General features: G+C 50.4%; 1 protein-coding gene across 5 annotated transcripts in view; it reads left to right on the plus strand.

Annotated features, from left to right (window-relative positions):
• The window catches only part of FKRP (fukutin related protein), a 10,055-nt gene extending 6,564 nt beyond the window's left edge, over positions 1-3,491 (plus strand). For all 5 annotated transcript variants that reach the window (XM_063140038.1, XM_063140034.1, XM_063140033.1 and 2 more), the window contains one exon: positions 1,038-3,491. In XM_063140038.1, coding sequence (XP_062996108.1) covers positions 1,130-2,641 — 1,512 coding nt within the window. In that variant the 5' untranslated portion in view covers positions 1,038-1,129 and the 3' untranslated portion in view covers positions 2,642-3,491. The remainder of the gene's footprint in view (positions 1-1,037) is intronic.
• Positions 3,492-13,862: the final 10,371 nt, after the last annotated feature.

The raw sequence follows: 13,862 nt of genomic DNA on the forward strand, positions 1-13,862 counted from the left end.
CTCCTGTGGAACTCCCTGCCTCTGGAGGCCAGGCAGGCTCCAGCCTTGTACTCCTTTCGGCGCCTCCTGAAAACATCTTTATTCCAAGAAGCCTTTCTCTAACATGCAGCCTTGGATTTCTGTTTTTGCTTCTTTTTAAATTGTGTTTTAACTGTTTTATTCTGTTTTTATTTTCATTTTACCTTGTACACCGCTCCGAAATTTTTCAATGGGGAGCGGTATATAAATATTCTAAATAAATAAATAATAATAAATAACTTCTGGAGTAATTTATTTTATTTTTTAAAAATTATACGCTCTCCTTGTCTTTTTTTCAAAACGAACCCAAGGCAACTTAACAATAACAAAATAGCCAACAGACATATAAAACATCATCTGTACATAAGACAGTAATCATGGGAAGACAAAAATTCATGTAACATCCCCCAAATTGATTAAATAATAATAAACCAATTCATTGAGCGTAGAGCCGCTAAAGCATAGCATGCAGAACAGAAGAGAGCAATAACAAGAAAATAGCCCTCCAGCTGCCTCTTGAAGTCCTCTAGTGTGGGAGAGCCCACCACCTCCCTAGGTCACTGGTTCCACTGTCGTACTGCTCTAACAGTCAGGAAGTTTTTCCTGATGTCCAGCTGGAATCTGGCTTCCTGTAACTTCAGGTCATTATTCTGTGTCCTGCACTCTGGGATGATCGAGAAGAGATCCTGGCCCTCCTCTGTGTGACAGAGGATAGGTCTCCGTGTGAACAGCCGCTTGGGTCTTGCCTTTCCCCAGTCAGGAGATACCCTCCAGCTCAGCGATTCATGCAGAAACAGAGAAATGGGCTTCTCTAAGGATGATCAGAAGACTGGGGAAACTAGCTTAGGGTGACCTGTGGCTGGTGGGAATATGGGTCTTTCCTAGAGGCAGGGAGGTGGGCTAGAACAGCACGTTCTTCTTCTGTGATTCTGGGACCAGATTTTAAATTGTTCAGGTATCCTGCAAATCCAAGCGGCGTAGTCACCGTCTTCCTCTCATTTCTCCTCCATGGTTATCAGGTGAACTAAATTTGGATGGACGAATCTGGACCTGCAGGACCCTCCACGGGCCAGAGACCAGGGTCCTCGAGCACCCGCCCTGCGCTCACAAGATGCGCATCACCTTCTGCCAGGGTGTGCTAGCCGTTGCCATAGCCGTCAACCTGCTGATCCTCTACTACATCTCAAGGCTACAACAGCGCATCTTGCACCGACACAGGGACCACGTGCAGCCCGGCTCTCGCCAGCAGCTCGGCCTCCTGAAGCCGGGCGTGACCGTCCTCATCAGGGAGTTCGAAGACTTTGAAAACTACGTCCCCGATGTGGTGCGGTCTTTCGTGAGACAGAAACCGGAGCTGCCTGTGGTGGTGGCCGCCGACCGTTTGCCGTACCCTCCCATGGTTCTCCCCAGTGCTCCCAACATCCAGGTGGTCCTTCTCAAGCCATCCCCTGACCAACCTGCCCTCGTATTCAGACCCGAGACCTACGTGAGGACAGAATACGTGGCGCTGGTGCCTGATGGAGTGAGGGCGGATTCCACATCCCAGCTGGAGCGAATGGTGGAGGAGTTGAAGGACAGCCAAAATCAGGCTCAGATGGTCGCGGCTCCGGTGAACTCACTGGCTCCCCTCCGGTGCCTGAACCTCAAGGTTAGCCTTAAGGAATGGACGGCCGAGTACACGGCAGCCCCTCCTGCCTCCACACTGTGCGGAGCCTTGAGGGGGGAGCTCGTCCTCCTCCTCCGCACCAGGGACCTCTTCAACCTCTCCGTGCCCTTGGCCAAGCCCTCGCTGACCTCCCTCTTCGTCCAGACCTCCCTGCGAGGGTGGGCCGTCCGCGTCCTCGACGTGTCCTTCTCGGCGCTTCACCGGCCCTTGCTCACCTCTTCCCACAACCAGTGGAAGGCCGACAACCTGGCCAAGTCCCACCGAACGCAGCTCTTCCAGGACTTCGGCATCAAGCGGGTGATCCTGGAGGACGGGAAGCAGCAGTGGTTCGGGTGCGGCAAGGAGACGCCGCGGTGCTTCGGCACCATCCATGACGACACGCCGGAATACCTCTACCAGAACCGCTGGACCCCGCCTTGCTGCCTCAAAGCGTTGAGGGAAACCGCCAAATACGTCATCAACATCTTGGAGGCGTCCGGGGTGCGGTACTGGCTGGAAGGGGGGACCCTTCTTGGGGCGGCCCGTTACCAAGACCTCATCCCCTGGGATTATGACGTGGACCTCGGCGTCTACCTGGAGGATATCCCCAACTGCGAGCTGCTCAGGAATGCAGAGTCCGGCTCCGTGGTGGACGAGAAGGGCTTCGTCTGGGAGAAGGCCATCGAGGGGGACTTCTACCGAGTGCAGTACAGCGAGCGCAACCACCTGCACGTCGACCTCTGGCCCTTCTACCCCAAGAACGGCTTGATGACCAAGGACACGTGGATGGACCACCGGCAGGACATCGAGTTCCCCGAGCACTTCCTAAAGCCCCTGGTCCCCATCCAGTTTGCCGGCTTCCTTGCTCTGGCACCCAACGATTACCGGAGTTTCCTGGAGCTGAAGTTTGGAGAAGGGGTGATTGAAAACCCGGAATATCCAAACCCAGCGCTGAAGAGTATGAAGAAGGGGAACTGAGCGAGGGCTCACATCACAAGGCCCAAGCCTTACAGGGAGAGGTTCTTGGGTCTCTCGGAGCTTTGGATCTGCCCTTTCTCGGACACGGATTGCAGACAAACCGTGCTGCACGCCACGTTTGCAAGACCAACCACTGCCAATAACTCAGCATCTCTTCAGTACTGCGGGGAGATGGGTGCCACAGTGAATGCGTTTCAAGGTAGTCGCACTGACCCTGTTCAGATGACACCCCAAGCCGCTGCGGTTAAGCATTTTGAGGTAGACATGATGGCTCAGCGTGTCATGTGAACCATGATTTAGCATGTTGTGTGAACCATTCCTAACCATGATGGCTACAGAACCCCAGTTCAAACATGCTCACTAACCATTTGCTGCAAAGGGGTTGGCAGCCTAACATTGGCTTGGCGTGTTGTCTGAACAGGCCCGCTGAATGTACATCGGAACTGCCGTGACGGATCAACCCAAAGACCTGTCCAGCTCCGCTTTCTGTTTCCAGCAGCAACCAGCCACACGCCTCCAAGAGGCTCATGAGCAGGGCAGGAAAGTAACAGCGGCCCCTGGATCTTTGCCCCCAGCACCTGGTATTGAGAGGTAGACTGCCTCTGTGCTTGGAGGCCCCATTTTGCTGTCACATAGCAAACATACCTCTCTGGAAGAGGGAACACCAGGGAGGACCGTTGTTCCAGGGAGCGGCAGTGTTGCCTTTTAATGTCTGAGCAGCTGTTGTGTCACCTCGGGGAGGGGGTGGGGAACTCTGATGCTGAGGGCTGGTTGTTTTCATCAGGAGCCCAGATAACAGAGCAAACAGACACAGCAGCAGCTTTCACAAAGTGGGCGGGGCAAGGGGTGGAGTGCCAAAAGTGTCATGCCCTGTGAGGGTATGGAGTCAGGGGAGGAGGAGTTGGAAGAACCTGGACCCTGTGCCGAAGAGGCCAGCCCAGGGGAAGTAGAACCCGTGCCAGCAGAGGGTTCTACCAATCTGGGAAGACAGGAGGAGGAAGAACCAAGCACAAGTGGGCTAGCAGGGAGCTCTGCCCATCCAGACAATCAGGAGGAAGAGCCAGACTTACCTGCCCCGTCCTTCAGTCAGCAGCGAGCGGAAAAGGAAGCTAGGCGCCGCTCCCAGGTGCTCCTTGATTGCTCGGCGTTTTAGATAAAGCCTCTGGGAGCGGCGCCTAGCTTCCCAGATTGGTAGAACCCTCTGCTGGCATAGGTTCTCCTTCCCCTGGGCTGGCCTCTTCGGCACAGGGTCCCGGTTCTTCCAACTCCTCCTCCCCTGACTCCATACCCTTACAGGGCATGACAAAAAGTGAATTCCTCCCATTCTTCACATTCTTCTGTGATTGAAAGGTATGACCCCCTCGGGATTCAGCACACCTCCCTCCCTCCTTCAGAACTATGCAGGAAGAATTTTGATAAGGTGATCAAACAGACAGCAGATTAAGTAAGGACCAGAAGCAGGTTTTACAAGAGAAAGCCAGAAGCCCAAAATTGGACAGGCAGCCCTGAAGAATACAAGAACACACATACACACACACACACCGGCATCCTGTTTACCAGGATGCCTCTGGGAAGCCGTGGCAGAAAGGAGGCAGAAGCCACTGCTAGGACCTCCAGAAGGGTAAAGAACCCTCCTTTGAGATCAAGACTTCTCGTATAATCCTTTCGAGACACATCTTTTCAAGTCAGTGCCAGCTTTAACAGAGCCATTAATTGCACATTAGAACGTGTCCTCCTCCTCCTGCCTCTTCCCTGGCATGGCTGATAAGGAATAAAGACTTTGGATGCTGAAAGAGAGTCTTGTCCCTCTGCAGTTGCTCCCTCCCGCCGAAGCAAGATGAGTTGTGAAAGGAGGAGGTCGTGTTCTGAGGTGGTCCAGTGGATGGTGCTATTTCAGACTGCATGGGGGAGACGGGGACACACACACACCCCATTTTGAATGGTCATTCATATAAAAGAACTCCCTGCGAGAAGAAAACTAGTACATCGGGGAGAAATGTGATTGCTCAATGCATTCCCTGTTGTGCTAGTTTTCTACTTGTAGGGAGTGTTTTGTTTTAATATAGGAGAGCACTGAAAAACCTGACCCCTCCCTCGCCTTCTCAGTCTGAAGGAGTACTGCATGTTCTACCAGTTCTGTCTTTGCCTGAGTAGTTCCAATTCTTTGCCTTTGTGAAGAGGGCTGACCAGCAGTGAGCTCCAGAACCTTCTCAGTGGCCTTTCCCTCTCACTAGGAGGGGGAGCCGTGTTTATTCATTTCCACGCTCTTGCTCACCCTTGTGAGAAGGTCTCTCTCTCCATCCACATCCTGACAAAGGCATGTTCATTGAGGTCTTGCAGTAGGCACATCTATGCCCATTTTAATTCATTAGTTGCCTTCTTCAAAGTTACCCAAAGTCACTTTAGTGGTCTGTCAGGAATGTTTCAGTGCCTGGGATCCTCTGGCCGGAGAAGCAAAGGATTGAACTGGAACCTTTTAAGTGCACAGCCTGACCTCTGCCCTATGCGTCCCAGACTGTCTGTTTATTTGGAAGCAGGTTCCATTGCATTCCCCCCCCCATGAGATTTACTCATGAGGATTACAGCTATATTTTGACAAGCGTCATGCAGACCATTGGTACAAGTGGAGCAAGCAGAATTGAGAGGCAAGGGCTGCTTGAATGAATTGGGATCTTTTGGTATGCTTGTTTCTGCTACTGCAAACATGTAAATATGCATTTCCTTGCTGCCACCCCCACCAAACTTGTAATCCAGCTGTTCCCATAGGATTCAGAGATTCATGGTGCAGTTACCTTACCAATTTGCTGATAAAACAGTGGGATATCACATAGATTTAGCTTGGAGGGCTCCTTTTTGTGACCCCCGCCCTAAAGCTTCTGCAGTTTTAAAACACGAACAAATAAAAGCAAAAGGAAGCAATCCTTGTGCCACTACTAACATTTAGCTTGGCAGAACTCCTGTTCATTTGGTGTTGGGTTTTGTTTTATTTTAGAAAAGGGCCAGTGAATGGCATTGTAAAATCAAGGTAAATATATATATAACTCTCTCGGGGGGGGGGTGTTGCTAGGGCATTCTGGGAGATGCAGTCCAACACATCTGGAGCTCCCCAGGTTGAGGAAGGCTGGGTTAAGCGGTTGCAAAAGAAAAAACTCAGAAATCTGGAAAGATTTTAAAGGTGGAAGAAATAATAAAAGAAGCCCAAAGTGCTATTGAACTCTAGTCCACTTTACAGCGATGCAATTGCGGGCCCAGCGGAGGCCACACAGGGTCTGTGGCAGAATTCTCACTCGGTGCAGGTGCAAAAGGGCCCAATTCCTCCATGAAACTGTTTTGCCTCTATCCGTCTGTGTGCGCATATACAGGAAGTTGCCATGCGAACATGGTCACCTTGCTTCCCCTCCCCTCAAGCTGTTTCCTTATCGTCGTTAACGCATCACGTAAATGCAGCCATATAATTTAAACAAGCGCTGGTTTTTATGTTCCCAGTCACAAAAACAAAGCAATTTTTAAACAAAGAAGAATCTTTGTGGCGGTTGGCAGCCTGCATCTCCTGGCTCAGTTGAGGGAAGGCTTCTAAGCTCAAAGCAGGCCTTCAGCTTGAAAAACGAACCCATTATCTGAATGACCCCCTCCCAAATTAAATTTTTCACTCTCCCAGCTCATCTTTACCCCAGCCTGCAACACCTAGCTTTATTTATTTTTACATATCTGACTTTCTGCTTTTCTCCTTCCTTCTCGCTAGGGAAAACTAGGAATGTCAGTCAGGGGTGGGAAGGGACTAGTGAACTCTTCTACAGGATTCTTATTCAAGAATCCCTGCACCAAACTAGAAGTCCCAGGATGTCTTGGGTGAAAAGCCATGACAGCTTCACTGGTATAGAACCGGTCTACATTTACAGTACAAAGGTCCTAGGCATGTGTAGTATAAAAGTAGACTGGTTCTGTACTAGTTGTATAGATCACAGGGTGGGAAGACTTCAAGGTGTCCAGGATCTGCACCCCCACCCCCAGAACCTCAGCATCCAATAAGAAGTCCGGTGCAAAGAAGTGCTTCAGAGCAGACATACTGTTTTAAGGCCTATGCTTTGTCCTTGTCAGTAAGCCTAGAGGGAAACATTTACTCTGGTTCTTGGCCAGCCATAAACACAGAGGCAGATTAAAAAATAAGCTCCCTCCCTTCAAACGTATTCTACGACAAGATTTTGTTTTATTTATTACATATTTATACTCCCCAACAGCCAAGGTGCTCTGGGCAGTTTACAATTAAAACCACAATATACAACTATCAAGAGTTAAAACTTTAAAAAATGTCATATAAAACCAGAATAAAGTCATAGTCCAGGGAAAGCTTGTCTAAAAAGATAAGTTTTCAGCAGTTACTTGAAGGACATTACATTTTCCACCTCCGTAACTGCACGAGGGAAGGTTTTCCAGAGGGTGGGGGCCACTACAGAGAAGGCCCTGCCCTTGAGGTTCATCCTGATCACAGGCTATTCGTCTTGGAATGGCCAGCAAGACAACCTCTGATGATAGTACAGCACCATGTACATTAATGGTGCTATATAAATAAATAAATAAATAAATAATAATAATAAATGGTGTCTGGGTGTTTATAAGGGAAGGTGATCTGCTAGGTATCCTGGTTCCAAGTTGTTTAGGGCTTTATAGGATAATAGCATAATCTTGTATGCAGCTCGGTAGCTAACAGGCAGCCAGTGTAGTTCTTCTAACACCGGTTTTATGCGAGCAGAGCTAGGGCTCCCAGAAAGAACCCTAGTTGCGTTCTGCACAAGATGCAGCTTCCAAACCACACACCTGGGTAGCCCCAGATAGGGTGTGTTACAGTAGTCTAATCGTGAGGTTACCAGTGCATGAATGACGGTGGCTAGGCTATCCCTATCCAGGAATGGGCACAGCAAGGCCAACGAGACCACCTGGGTCTCCAGTGACAAAGATGGGTGCAGGAGCACCCCCAAACTACAGACCTGCACCTTAGTCCTGCTCCTGCTGGAGATGAAAACTACTAGAACTGGGTTATTGGCAAAGATCAACAATGCTACCTGAATTGTTGGGCTTTCCTTGGGGTCGTGGCTACGGGGACTGTCCGGATGAGCGCCCACACTTTAAAGTTGACCGCTACACCACTGGAAATGAGCCAACAGAAAAGGAAACATCTCCTGAGCAGGAAACAGATGGGCCTAGAAGGGAAGTGGATTTTATCTGTGGTAGAGATGGAAGTGAACAAGGGGCTCCATGGCTCAGTTCCTGACAGAGACGCATGCAAGAGATTTTTACCCTGAAGTTCTAATTCAGAGCTTAGAATTACAAGAGGAGCTGCATCTAAGAACATAAGAGCCCTGCGGGTTCAAACCGAGGGTCCATCTAGTCTAGCACTCTGTTCAAATACTTCAAAGGTTGTCACACAGAGGAGGGCCAGGAACTCTTCTCGATCCTCCCAGAGTGCAGGACACAGAATAACAGGCTCAAGTTACAGGAAGCCAGATTCCAGCTGGACATCAGGAAAAACTTCCTGACTGTTAGAGCAGTACGACAATGGAATCAGTTCCCTAGGGAGGTTGTGGGCTCTCCCACACTAGAGGCCTTCAAGAGGCAGCTGGACAACCATCTGTCAGGGATGCTTTAGGGTGGATTCCTGCATTGAGCAGGGGGTTGGACTTGATGGCCTTGTAGGCCCCTTCCAACTCTGCTATTCTATGATTCCCACAGCTGTCAACCAGGGACCCACAAGCAGGACCCGGTGTAAGAGCACCCTCCCACCCATGTTCCCCAGCAACTGGTAAAACTAAGCTTTCTGCTCTCTCCCCGTTTCGCTACCCAGTGCTTTGCTATGTGTTACCATCTTCTTGCCAGGAGAGGGCAGCAACCGTTGCCATCAGAAGAGCAAGGCCCCGAAACTGGAATCGCTGAGACCTTGCTTGGCAGCTGCCAGATGTGCCCAGAGATCCTGCACCAGACTGCAACCTTTTAGCGAGACCCCATTTCTAATCTGAAAAGGGACGAGGTTTCATCTCGGTCAGGAAGTCTCGCTGTCTGAGCTGGAACGCCCAGTGCCTGAAATTCCCTGCTCTACTTCGCGGTGCCGATAGGAAAGGCTGCACAGGTGCTAAAGTGCTGTACATGGATCGGAAATGTACACTGTATCGCATGGCGGGGGGGAGGGAGATAAATTTAGCCCCACTGGCCTTGGTGGCATTTCCTTCTGAGTTAACACGCATAGGGTTGGGCCTCCCATAAATAAAATAAAAGCCCTTTGTTCTTAGTCTTGGCTGGTGAGGGTTGCCACATTAGCTCTTCATTTATTTGGGTACCAGGCATTTTAACCCAAATCCACTGTTGAAACCCAGTTTCAGTCCGGCGCTCGTACCACAGCTAGAGCAGCCTTCCCCAGCCTTGAGGTAAGGCTGTGCTAGAGGCACCGTAAATACATGCTGTGTCTACCTCCAGCCTTATCCCACGCGCACCCAAGGTGGCTTAAGAGCATTTTCAGAGTCTCCTCTAACACCTGTTCCCAAAGGGCTTGCATTCTGAGATGGGTGTCGAATAAACAACAGATGGGAGGAAAAATACTGGTTGCAACCCTTGTGCCCTCCAGCTCAGCGCTGCACTTGGACTGAGTGGATGTCCGAGGCCTCAGGCAGGTCCTGCTCTGCCCCTGCCACCCGAAAGACCCTCAGTGTGGATGCCAGGGATCTTCTCCAGGCACAGTGTATGTTGGCCAAGGAGCCAGGCCCCTCTCCTTGCGGGGAACAAAGATGTCAGCTGCCAAGTTAAGGAGGGGGCAAAGCGCCAAACCTCTTCCTCCCCCCCCCCCCCCGCCCAATGCATGCGGGGTGGTTTCCTTTGTCTACACACAGCTATCTTTTCATACAAACCCAGCCCTGTCTGGGCGTGTTGTGTACCAGGTGCTCCCAGGCACGAAAGGGACCGAAAGAGGGAAGCAAGCCAGGGCAGGTCCTAGAGCACAGGAGGTCGTGTGACCCAAAGGCTTGCTTTCCTTGCAGCTCAGGAGTGCTGCATTCCTTTGTTCGGAGCACGGTCTGGCCAGGGCCCAGGAGCTGCACCCAGGCTGCTATTCAACTCAAGCATCGGCAAGTTGTAAAAGGTGTTCGGGCAGGCCAAGATTGGCAGATCCTCAGGCCTAATGTTGCCTGTAACGGATGAGTGCCCTTTGCTGTGTTCAGCGGGAGCGGTTTGCTTCTTTCTCAACAGCCCAGGGGCCCCGAATGGAAGATTCACCCTCAGCTTAAGGTCTAACTACACTAGAACACAGAGATGGGGCAGACGCCCAGTGGCCTTGCAGATGGTTTGCCTGCAGATGGCCAAAGACTCAGGCAGGCAGCAACAAGCAAAGTGAAGGCCCCTTTGCTGGCTGAGCCTCTGAGGAGACAGGGGCCACCTGACCTAGCGCAAGGCGGCATCCCATCACCGGGTTACGGCTTCTTCGCTCTCAGCCACTCCAGTTTGTACAGAATCCGGCATAGCCTATGGTGAAAGGAAGTTATACATGACCCCTTTCTGCAAGGGAGGTGCTAGATAAGCGATAAAACATTATTCATGAAGAAAACACCCAACAACTCGTATGCTTCCAGTCACTGATTTTATTCTCTGTGTGATGTGGCAACTGGACATTTTGCCAGAGGCAACCATTTCAGCAGAGAGAGAGAAAAGACGAAGGTTGCAAATGCATGGCACTTCCATTGCCTTATACCGAATTCAGTCCTCAACACCGCCGCTCGGGTTGCCAACTGACCCAGCCAGCGCCTAGGGTGGAAGCTTTAACAGCACGGCTGTCACCTGGCAATAGCTACAGCTGTTGAAGTTGCTAAGAGTGCTTTTGTACCTTTAAGACAGGAGGTTTTGTAGGACCGTACTGCAGCCTCCCTGCTCACTTATTCCAATACTGGGAAGGCCGTTCTTCCGCTCCTAAGAGCCACCAAACCATAACTCAGATAGTAAAGCTTTAGGTAAACATACACACATGGAAAGAGATGCATCCAATGTGCATTCCCTGTACCCATGAAACAGCTAAAGATAAAAGTAACTGCATCCTCTCCTCAAAACATTTAGTGATCTATAGGAGGTCTCCAGGTTAGGATCCTGCACCCTTCACCACATGCTACACCGTGTTAGTACCTTTGCATTAACTCAGCCTTGGCACTCCAGATGTGTTGGACTGCATCTCCCAGAATGCCCCAGCCAGCAGAGCTGGCTGGGGCATTCTGGGAGTTGTAGTCCAACACCTCTGGAGCGCCCCAGGTTGAGGAAGGCTGCATTAACTAAACCAGTTTTCGTTCGTTTGTTTGGTTTTTTTAAGAGTATCATCCTCAACCTGCAACTTCCAACTTGAAGAACTCCCCCCCCCCCCAAAGGCCTGGCTTCATTCAGGAACTGTGATCTATTAGGATACGTCGTAGGTAATTGGCACTAATACAACCCACACTTGTGCACATTTGTTTCCGTAGGCCAGCTGTAATCTAGTCGGGCGTTTTTTGAGATTCTAGGAGAGTTTTGCACCAAGGCTAAGGAGCTGACCAACCAAGGGAAAGACGGAGCTGCCGCACACAGGAGTCACCCGTTTATGATCATTAAAAGCCAAAGATGCCTATATTCTATGTTGGAATTTTGGTACAAACACCACATCCCACAACTTGCATAAAACATACAAACTAAGGGAAATTGTAGTGTTTCTCATCTTTTTCACAATGTACTCTGCAGACTTTGCACCATTTTCATTTTGACTTTGCTGGTCATGGCCTGGGGGGAAGGGAAGACCACGACACCCCCATCTAGTGTCTGAAAAGCTTAACCACACCGCTCCAGCTGTTGAGATTTCAGCAGCCATTCCTCACATCCAAATATATCAATGCAGCCATGAGGGCTAGAACCTTGTTCATGAAGCTCAACACACACCACCGGTCTCCATGTTGGAAAAACCAGCCCTGCAGGAAGACTCCAGCACCTTCCCCAACCCAAATGCCTATACCTTCCTCTCCACAAGCCACAGCAGGGTTTGCTTGATGCAAAGACCAAAGCCTGAAGCTTGCATATTCCAGGTTTGTTGCCACACAGCCTGAGCCCAAAACAGATCCAGCCCTCTAGGGACGCCATTGCCACAGGAGCAGCCGCTGTTTCCTTCCCTCACCTGGAGCTCCGATCCCGACAGACGTAATTGGCGGGTTGCCTTGGTGATGGTTGTCAGGGGAACCCTTGGCACAAGCTTCCTTCAGCGCTAAAATGTATATTTAGAGAGAGATCCTGTTTCATGCCACTGTGAAAGGACGTTTAAACCGTTCTCAGGCGAAAGGGCGAGGAGCTGTTGGCATGAAGGGAGGGACACCGGCGCCTCCGTCAGCATTTCGCACACATTGAAACCACCAAGGTTCTGTGTGCACGCGTGTGTGTGTGTGTGACATGCATCTGGCAAAACTCCCCCACAAGAGCCAGGTTCGACAGCCCGTGCAGAATCTAGTGTTTGGAGAACTGCAACTTTCAGGTTAAAGAGAACAAGTTCCTAGCCCTCATCGCTGCATAGGTATCTCACAATCCAGAAAGAGAGGGGCGCGTTTGTGTGTAAGTAAAACTTCCAGTGGTCAGGATGCAGAATCATGTTGTCAGACACTCTCTGTCCTTCCACTGTAGCTAGCAACCATATTATTATGCTGAATACGGAAATGCGCTTACATGCTTCATTCAAATCCAGCTTTTGCATAGTGCAGGATTATGCTTTTGGAGAGAGCACTTGGCCATGAATCCTTAATCCTCCTATCCCCAACCATCCCAAGGACTGCTCAGGATGAGTGCCAGGACAAAGCACTGGCTGGAGCGGCAGAATCCGGTCAGAGATCAATCCACTCGCAGGCCATTGGCCCTGCCCGTAACTTCTTTTGCGTTTTAGAAGAGAAACTAAAACAAGGGACCTAGGATTACACATCAGTAACATTTTAATGAAGTGACACATTCAGTAGCAGAAGTCCTTTAAGAGAAGTGTTTTCGTACTGGAATGTATTCTGTTTCTAAAGACATCATTAAAAAATAAAATAAAGGTCCCCCCACACTGGATGCTGCGATTCGATTTTTCAAATCACATCTTCAGGGTCACCATTTTCTCCTTGTGGTGGCTGTCATTTGCCTGGACCACCTCAAAGTCCATCTCTTTGCCTTCTGAGGCAAGCCCCACTGAGCTGTCCTGCCAACTAATCTATAGGATCTCAAGGGCAAAATCCAAAGTCCGATTCAACAGTTTTGACGTTTTAGTGGCTTCTTTAAAAAAAAAGGGAGAAAAAAGGATTGCAAAACACCTCCATGGAAATGCTACAGATGGCGATGAACAGGCCATCAGCCCTTGCAGCCAGACACACGTCTGCATCTGCAAGATGAACTGTTCAAATTCAGGAGGCAGGACGGAGCAAGGCGCCCCCAGATCCCGCCCCTACAGGCTCAAAATGGAGCAGAGAGTCGAGGAAGTTGATCTGGCCGGATAGAATATTTGGCAGATTCTTAGCTAAGAAACGCCAAACAAGTCAGCTTCCTCGGTTCTCGTGGTTCTAGCGACTCCTGAAAACATCCACAACTTCCCCACTGTTTACTGAACAGACACACAAGAATACAGGGCTGGTGGATAGGGCCACAGTCTCCCAGTGCCTGAGGCTGGGGCAACCCCATGGTGCCGTGTGCCTATATGCACCCACACCCATGGGTTGCTTAAGGCCGTGCCGTTATCTGCGAGGACACTGCAAGACCTTGGTCAGGAATCCAATCTGCTATGGCAGCCTTCCTCAACCTGGGGCGCTCCAGATGTGTTGGACTACAACTCCCAGAATGCCCCAGCTGGGGCATTCTGGGAGATGCAGTCCAACACATCTGGAGCGCCCCAGGTTGAGGAAGGCTGTGCTAAAGGGACACCGTGAAGAGGAAATTGGGCCGCCCCTGTTTACACACGCCTCTCGGATGACTAGCTTTCTCTTTCCTACTCCGTTCCCTCGCTGGTCTTTGGGTGTGCTTCCCTTCCTGCCCTCTGAAATGCCCGTGGCAACGTATGCTAGAGCTTAGGGCAGGCCAGACAGCGGTCTAAATTTGGTCCAGGAGTCACAGCCTCCTATTGCAAGGCCAATGTCTGCCCGTCCGCAGCTGCTTTAGCACAAGACCGGGAAAACTGCAGGAGGACCAAGCCCACAATAAGATCTCACGATTCTTCAGGGTA

Source organism: Elgaria multicarinata, chromosome 13, assembly GCF_023053635.1.
Source record: "Elgaria multicarinata webbii isolate HBS135686 ecotype San Diego chromosome 13, rElgMul1.1.pri, whole genome shotgun sequence".
In the NCBI taxonomy this organism is placed as follows: domain Eukaryota; kingdom Metazoa; phylum Chordata; class Lepidosauria; order Squamata; family Anguidae; genus Elgaria; species Elgaria multicarinata.